Raw genomic sequence first — 8,905 nt, forward strand, 5'->3', positions numbered from 1 at the left:
TCTACAAATTTCATTCTTGATGTCTCCGACGAACAGCTGGGGCTCTAGCGCCTTTTCAAAATAGGCCTTGGTTTCCGTGTTTGCACAAACCCACTTTTTCCATCGCCAACCAAACAAGTCTCCGAGGGTAGCTTTTTAGTTTTTGACGCTTGACTCCTGCTTTATTTTTCGGCGCATCCAAAAAAATGCTTTTTGACTCATCACTTTAACCAAACATTAGGCTTTTTGCAAATTACATACTATTTTGTCTTTAATTGATCAAAAACGATAACAATATCGTATCTAATGTTTCCTCGAACGTGGATTCCCGCAACATGGTACTATCTGGAACCGAAACACTTGCGTTACAGTAAGCATCACGGCTTACCCTGAAAATGGGGGTGCCATTCCGAAAGAATAGCTTTATCTTGTAATTTTCGCATTCGCCGTGGAAAGAGATGGATGAATCGACGATTAATACCTTAAAAAACAACTGCAGGCTTGTATAGTGAATTATGGAAAAGTGAGTTTGATGAAAACTAATAAAAAACGTGTTCTCAAATAAAATTGTATTTTAGAAATTAAAATTTTTACGAAATGTTATCTACAGAGTTAGTAATTGTAAAGTTATTGGCGAAAAGTCCCGAGTTATAAACAAAAAAACATGTTTAAATCTTTTTAGCATTTTTACCGTTGCCATACGAACATTCATAGTAAAACCTCGTATTAGGATTCAGCCCCCAAAAGAATCAGGGAGTGGAAGTAATCAAAATTATCACTAAAAGTTCGTCGAAGGCCCATTTTGAGTACATCAACACACAGTGGATCGAAAACAAAGCTGTAACTCATCAGATCATCGAAGTTCAGGAAATGTAATCTTCTCGCAATTCGAGTGGCAACATAGCGACAACACTTATCAAAACGAACGTTAACGCCAGATCGAACAGCATCGGGGTCTACCTGACGATGCTCCTCCGTATCGAAACAATGGTTATGAATTAAAGAGTCACTTTGTCTACGGATTTGCATCGCTCCTCTCAGTCCTTTGATACATCAACACTTTCCGAGAAAAGCGGCGAGAAATGCGGGGATGCTGAACTCACTCATAAATAGAGAGAATGAAGCAATTTCCATTTGCAGGGAGGTCGTTCGGTGTCGGAATGGGCCCTTTCTTTCCCTCTCCCTCCCCATCATCATCTCCTAAGCAAACGAGACCGCGTAACACCAACGCTCAGTGAACAAATCAAGTAACAGAAACACTTCCTCTCCCATTTCTTGTATCGAAAACTATTTACGCCACCGCAATAAATGTCAATCATGTAAAGTATTTACATCTGACTTAAAAATTACATTCTAACCATACATTTAAAACACCTAAGATCATTTTGAGGCACTCAAATAAAATGATTTTGTACTTTTCAGCCAACGAGATGTACTAAGGGTAGATAGGTACCCCAAGAAAAAATGGTCGATTTCATCGAAAGCAAATAGGCACTTGAGTTAGTACCACAAAGGAATTCCGCACCGATTTAAATACAGAATACGAGCGGATAATACCCGTTGAAACTACAGGAAGTGGAAACAAATAAAATAGTTGAAACGATAGTTAGCAGTGATTTTTTGCATACGGCAGGTCAAATTTTCCATGTTCTTTCGCTCTGTATTTCAATTTCCTCGCCAAATACAGAAATATGTCCTAAAACGTACCCTTTATCTCGGCAAATATTTTCCTCTTTTTTCAGCCAACAAATTGCAGGGTTTCCTTCTTAAACGTTATTGTTATAAAAAATTGCAATTTTTCACCATTATAAACGATTCCACTATTATTTTATTCCGACCAAGGTGTTGTTGCTACTACATCATCCTCAAGGAACAAAACGTTTTTTTGTACCTTGAGGATGATACAGAAACATCGAAACCTAAGCCGGAATAAAAGTTTATAATCGTGGAAAATTGCAAGTCATTATCCATTCTGTAATATGGAATTTGGGAATAAAACGTCCCTCAGAAGTATTTCAACTCCTTCCTCTAACTTTTCCTTTTCTTTTCCAAAAGTTTTCTCACCTTGCCAATCATGTCAATGGCTCTCTCTCTCTTATCTTCTATAAGCCAACTATTTCTGCTATTCTACAACCCAAATGCAGATAAACTGAAGATTATTCTCATCGCAGTTTCTCAATACTCGAGTTTAACCCCACTATGCCTTGCTAGACTGTTATCCTCTTATGGTAGGCAATCATCCCGTCGATAAGGTTTCCACGTCTCTTAACTACGTGGTTCTCACTAAGGAAAGGAAACCTACATAGATTTTACATACAAGGGGTAATTCATAATCCTTTTAAGGCCATTAAGCTTCTCCTCAAGTTCTTACTTTTAGCAATATGAAAGTCATAATTTGGGCGAAGGGTAGCGCGTTGGCGATTTCTCTTAAAACTCGCACTTCTGAAGCTTTTCCTCTGATTTCAAATGTGGTGGATTTATGGTAGAAGGAATAGTAAAATGATAATCTCTAAGATTATAACGCATTTTTTTCAGAGAAGGGTAACTTATGAGAAAGGAATTTCAAAAGAATTATGATACTGAATTGCGATTTCGGGTGGGAGTGAACGACCCCACGGGAGAATTGTCCTCTGGCGTTCAAACTTCAAGATATACTACATACAACATTTACGACTTTCTTTGCAAGGGCTTATTAAAAATATCTCCCACAAAAATCTTTTCCTAGTACATATATGTAAATTGAGAATATACCCTGAAATTAACATAGTCGTAGATCGCCATTAGTTGGTATGTATTATTTCAAGTAAAATTAAACTTCCATCGAATAAAATCAATCCCAAAATTATTCCACCCAAAAAATACTTTATGCGCCTACAAATTACAAAGGAATTTTCTGAAAACTTCATGACTGTACTATCAGTAGATGAGTATCTGAACTAGCCCATCTGTCTAGACATCCGACTTTTATAAGAGAACGATATTTTTTTAGAAGCGATTTGTTATTAGTAAAATATTGGAGGCCATTCTAGAGGCAAAATTTGTGCAAGAAAGTCGACAAAAATTGACGAGTGCTCTATTGGCCATTGTTTACAACGCAAAGATATTTGTTTTTTCGTTCAATTAACTTACTTCCTTGACCTCATTACATGTCATAAAACAATTAGCTCCATTTCAAGAAGGAATTCGTTACACGGATGAAGATTAAGACGTGCATAAATTCTCTACACTCGCCAATTATAGATAGGTTATAATAGCCAATAGCGCGAAGCACCCCTTGTCCTTATTGACAGTTCCTTAATCTATTCGTTCTCGTCCACACAGGCCTGATTTTTTGCTAGAGATTCCTTTCTTCCCATACCAAAACAATGAATAACGCTCTCATAAGCCTTACGAAATGCAATCTTGTGCTCCTGGGCAAAAGAGCCCATTTATGGTTCCGAAGATGCAAAAAAAGGTCTTTTAAATATGAAAATCCATGTTAACCATAGCCAAGACATGCCAACAAAACAGGTGGTAGGTCTAAAAACTTTCAGCTCTCCAAGTGACCTCCAAATAAAACCGGTACATGGATTCAGCAAGAAAACCTCAAGCGAAGATTTGACGATCAGAAGCTTGTTCAGCACCGACAGTGCATATTTACATTAACTTTAGCTTCCGGAACGTTTTAGGATTTGAATTATTTTCTCATAGAAAATTATCACACTTTCATTCAGAGGTCAATAAACCTTGTTCATACTGAAAAAGGCCCATTGAAATATTTTATACATTCGTTCATTTAGGATTAAGATATAATTGGAATCTTTATTACCATTATTGCAGAATTATTAAGCTAATGTATGAACAAAAGTCGCGCAAAAAGTTTCCTCAACGACGAAAACTACATCATAGAGCTACACGATACGATGGACACTACGTAACCAATTTCAATTAAAATTAAATTGAAAAATTAGACCTAATAATGATGCTTCATGGCTGCAAAGTTTATTTCTAACGATATAATAATACCTGAAATGAATACTTAAAAACAATTTTAATGGTATAAATAACAAAATGACAATGATTAACTTTGGCTCTGGAGTGAAAATATGATTGATATGACTAGGACAAGAGTTACTGTTTATTGAAATTCCCTTTTGATGGTTAGTCAATTACGTTAAATGATATAACCTACACAAGCAAGCATGTAGAAGCAGCAAGTAAAAGCGGAAGGACGCAAAGCGAAGCACCCAACGACAGTGAGGACTGATATAGGAAGGACTCGTCCAATTTCGGAACTGTTGTTGGACTCGCCTGAACATGATTTCCGGGTACAAATGAGGATGTGATAAGCGTAATTTTAGCCCCCAGAGCATAGGTAGTAGTGGACGCTCATATCAAAATATTTACAAATACAAGGAGGGAATGCGAGGAATAAAGCCATACCTATACTTGCATACGAAAAGGTCGAAATTAAATTGAGTATCGACCGAGATCATGAATAGGATTTTGTGATATATTGCTTCCAATGAAAATATTCAATCGTTTACTCATGGCTAGGGTCAGAAAAAATGTTTCGGGGGGTTATTTGAAGCGAGGTATGCGGGGTACACTCGAAGGGGCGACACCTTAGACTAATGTCCCTAACCTTCCGGTGAGGGGTGTTTGAAACCTTTTAAGCAACCCTCCACTCGCTACGGCCTTGTTTCTCCTCAACCAGAACGGGAAATTTAAAACCCTGAACGTCCACGCATTCAACTTCAGAGAGAAGATAAGCTTTTTCTGTTTATGAGCCAAGAAAATATTGCCGAGGGCGCCCAGTTTTCTCGGCTTTCTTTTCATGGTTTTCTACATAAATAATATTCCCTTAATGCGGTCAATACCATCGGTATCTCACCAAACGTTAAAAATTTATAGGACTTTGAAGGCAGGTTTTCAAAAATGTAATTTTAAATTGAGGTGTGAAGGACAAACGAATGATGAAAATAATGTGTTAGTGAAATTGTCAAACAATATTTTTAAAGGCTTATATAGGTTTATATTGGTTTTTTTCAAGTATAACGTTCATCAATTCCCCAAAATCGCACCCTTGATAAATCTTAATTTAAAAAAGTGATGGCATGTGCTTAATTTGAGAATTTTATTTTAAACATAATCAGCATACCACTCATAAAAAGATATTGCGATGGAATTGAAGGACGTAAGAAGTCCAACAACAGCTTATATGTCTTTGTTTACCCGTAACCCTGTTCATTTAAAGTTGCAGATGTTTTTAAATAAAACAAAAAATATTTTTTCAAGAAAACAGTTGAAAACAAGTATGGAAATGATATAGAAAATATTGAGATGATACAGAAAATAATTCCAGTTTCTTCTTGCTCTCACAAGGTCTAGATAAGGGACATCAGTTCCATATCTGTTCTAGATCTGGCACAACAAGCTTCAGATCTTATTTTCATTGGGAACTGGTATGATATTTTTCATTGAGAAGATTACTGTTCATCTATTAGCGCTATATGAATGCGCATAAACTAGGATATTTATAGAGTATCTGCTGCTAAATATATATCTTGTATCAGATCCTCAGTAGAACATTATCTGCAGACAGAAATACAATGTAAAGTTCCTTCGTAAGATGAACGAGAAAGATGCAAGCTGATATTTTACTTGGGTCTGCATGTTCATTACGAATATAATGAATTCTTCTGATTCCATAAATGAAGCATTGGTAATGGATTCCTGGACTTCAGCGCATTTTCATAATTCGTTCCAGCAAATGTTAAATGAACAACATATTAAGAATGGCAACAAAAAGGCTGGGACGCTAATATACCGAAGGAATCATAGAAATGAAAAAAGTACCGTAGGTAAAATTATGCATTTAAGATGCAGGTCATTAAGGTGGAGTCCTCATCATTGTGTAAGCCCAATCAACACAATGCTTCCCGACATGCCTTCATTCACACTGGGTAGAACCAAGCACGTCCGCAGAAGCCTGTGTCATTTCATTCAGGTTGCCTTATAGCTATGCTCATGCATATCATCCAAATGTTGTACAAACCCCTCGGACCTGTTTCCGCTTGCCCGTGGGAGGGGCAGGGCAGGGTTCGGCCGGCGAGGAGGGCGGGGCGCCAGAGCGGTAGAGCCGTTTGAATGCGTCCAGCGCTTCCGAGAGCCGCTCCGACTGGCCCTTGGCCAAGAGCAAGTAGGCTCGCCAATTGCTTGAGTCAAATCCCCAGTGGCAGGTGCGGTTTTCCGAGGGGCGGTGCGCGTGACACACGAAACGTTGCGGGGAGAAGAGACCCCGGCACTCCACACACTCGACGCACCGAGCATCGCGGGACGTGTACAACTGAGGGTTGCAGATACCCTCGCACTTGCCAAAGCACTCGTGGTACACACGGAACGTGGGCAGCTGAGCGTCAGCGCGCGCCTTAGGGGGGGTAGTGGGGGCCTTTTGGGGACACCGGTGGAGGAGGGCGCTGACGAGCCGCTCCGCGTCCGTCTTGGTGATGAGGCCACACGAAGGCGCGCTCGCCGGTAGGATGCTCGTCACTTTGAGCACCTCCAGCTGCGTGGGGTTGCAGCGGGAGCAGAAAATCTGCAGTTCATCACAAACTTGATTGATTTGCGCGAGGCTAAAATCCCGCAGCACGCTATTGAGTATCTGGGGGAGGCAGAGGCGCTTCTCGCCACCGACCACAAAGCACGAAATGGCCTCGCCCTCGAGGATCGTTTCGGAGCGCTCAGAGCGGGACTGGTCGGGCGTCGTGAGGATGGGCCGCTGCTGGATGGGGAAGGGAGGTGGGGCGAGGAAGGGGTCCCCGCCGGAAGCCGCCACCTCGGCCTCCTCCTCGCCCGGCTCCCGCTTCACCGTGAAGGCGGGCGGGCCGCCGCGCGAGGTGGCCGCTGGGTTCTTGTCCGTGGCCTCCATGGGCGCCGACGAATCCAGCACGCTCCTCGGGCCCGAGAGGCTCTTCACTGCACTCAACTGGTAGGTCTTGAGCACTTTCTTGAGGTGCGGACTGTAGGGCACCACTGTCTCCATCATCGCTCGCGCCGCCCCAGAGGCCACTTCCAACGATTCCGACGATCACGAAAACGCGCGAGGGTCGAGCAGGCGACGAGGGAGGCGATGGGGCCGGCGGGCCGCACTCCGCGCCTCCGGCGCCGCCGTTCCGTCCACCTTCATCCCCGAGAGCGATGAATCCACGAACACACACACCCTTGGCCCCGTGGGCTACCTAACATGTCGGCCGTCGAGGCGGCGGCGGCTCGGCATCGCGTCTGGAACGCGCGGGGAAAGGGGAGGGGATAGTCAGGAGAGGGGGGAGTGAGGGGAGGCTGCGCCGTTCCGTTCGCCGAGCTACCCCCCCGCTCTCTCGCGCGCCCGCCGCCACTGACACGCCCAAACACACGTCCTCTCCGATCAATCCGCTAAAGATTCGTTCACAATTGGCACCAAAGGTAACAAATAACTCATCTGCACAGAGGTTTTCTTCTCAGTAATCCCACTTCTGCGTACACTCGCCTGCTACTTCAATGTGGAGCGCGGGTGCACAGGGTGGAACAGCCCGTCGCAGTGTCCGTAGCGGCGGCAGCAGACCGTGTCGCGGCCCCCTCTAACGGCACCACCCCACCCTCCCCCCGCCGAGGGCGCTGCTGCGGTCCGGGAGTCACGTGACCTTCCCGTCAAAATAGCCGAGTGGACGGGGGTGCGGGGGGACGGCCGCGGAAGTCAAGATGTCCTCGAATCCCTGTTTTCGGGAGAGGGGAACTGACCCTTTTCCCCACCGCATGATTTGATTCTTCCATAAACTGGTCCGGTTTCCTATAAAATTTTGAATCGTATTAATTACTTAAGACGCGATATTAAATTAGAAGCTCATAAAGAATGGCTTGAATCCATTGAAGACGTTTGAACACACTTCCTCCAACGACTAATGCGAAAATACAGTATTCCAAGGAAACACGGGAGATCCAAAAAATTGTTTCTTAGAGATTTGCAAAATCCATTTCAGGTAAAATATAAAAATATTTTCCTCTCACTGTTATCCATGGTATTTTCTTCTTACACTTCGTCCGGATTTCTTTCTTTCATCATAAGTCTGCTATCCATACTCATCTGTATAATGCACCACAGTTCCCCTCTACGATGATGTATTTTGAAGATGAATGTGGTTACGATCGTTCAGTCAATGTTCTGTGCTCACTACATTACGAAAAAGCCGTTCTCAGACAAAGATGATATTTAACTCTCAGTCCAAACATCGATAGATGCGATATTACCATGCCAATTTTAAAAGATGTTTTCCTTGATGTTTTATTTGTTGCCAAGATGCTGCATCATCCAGCTACGTTAGATAGGCGAATAGGAAAGATGGCACCTCTAGCAAGCGATGAGAGCTGATAATTGACAAAGGGGGCTTCATAACATTTGAATACGCGTCATTAGCACATACAGAGAGCACGTTCGAACGGTGATTCCTGAGAAAATGCTACAGCAAGGCATGGAGATGCACATCATCTGCCGCGTGCTAACAGTAGTAAGACCCGAAATGGCATTGCCATACTGCAGGGGATTTCCCGCCCTTCCTATAGCACAGATCCTGTAATCTGAATGCCGCCAATGTGATCCCTAATCTACATGCGTAGCAATATTTCACTATCTCGTATCCCCAACAGGCATCCCGACCGCGCCTCACACTCGCACTGCCGTGTACTGCACTCACATTGCTCCTCGGCGACCTTTGCCATCTCCCCCTCTCCTCCCTCCCCTCCTCCTCATCCCCCTACACTTCCCCTCCGCCCCCTCCAATCACCGCGGGCCGCCCTCCCCTCCGCCGTCTGGCTCCGCCCAGCCGCTCCCCTCCGCCGTCTGACGCCCACCCCCCTCCGACGTCTGCCCCCCTCCCTCCTCCAGCCTCTGCCTCGTCTGCCCCCTGCCGCC

General features: G+C 43.5%; 1 protein-coding gene across 2 annotated transcripts in view; it reads right to left on the minus strand.

Annotated features, from left to right (window-relative positions):
- The window catches only part of LOC124171831 (ski oncogene-like), a 136,068-nt gene extending 127,414 nt beyond the window's left edge, over nt 1-8,654 (minus strand). The window contains exon 1 of one of the 2 annotated variants that reach the window (XM_046551183.1): nt 6,026-8,654. In XM_046551183.1, coding sequence (XP_046407139.1) covers nt 6,026-7,006 — 981 coding nt within the window. In that variant the 5' untranslated portion in view covers nt 7,007-8,654. Of the gene's footprint in view, nt 1-6,016 lie in introns of both variants that reach the window. The other variant, XM_046551181.1, reaches the window with a different exon arrangement.
- Between the last annotated feature and the right edge of the window lie 251 nt (nt 8,655-8,905).

This window comes from Ischnura elegans, chromosome X (assembly GCF_921293095.1).
Source record: "Ischnura elegans chromosome X, ioIscEleg1.1, whole genome shotgun sequence".
Classification (NCBI taxonomy): Eukaryota; Metazoa; Arthropoda; class Insecta; order Odonata; family Coenagrionidae; genus Ischnura; species Ischnura elegans.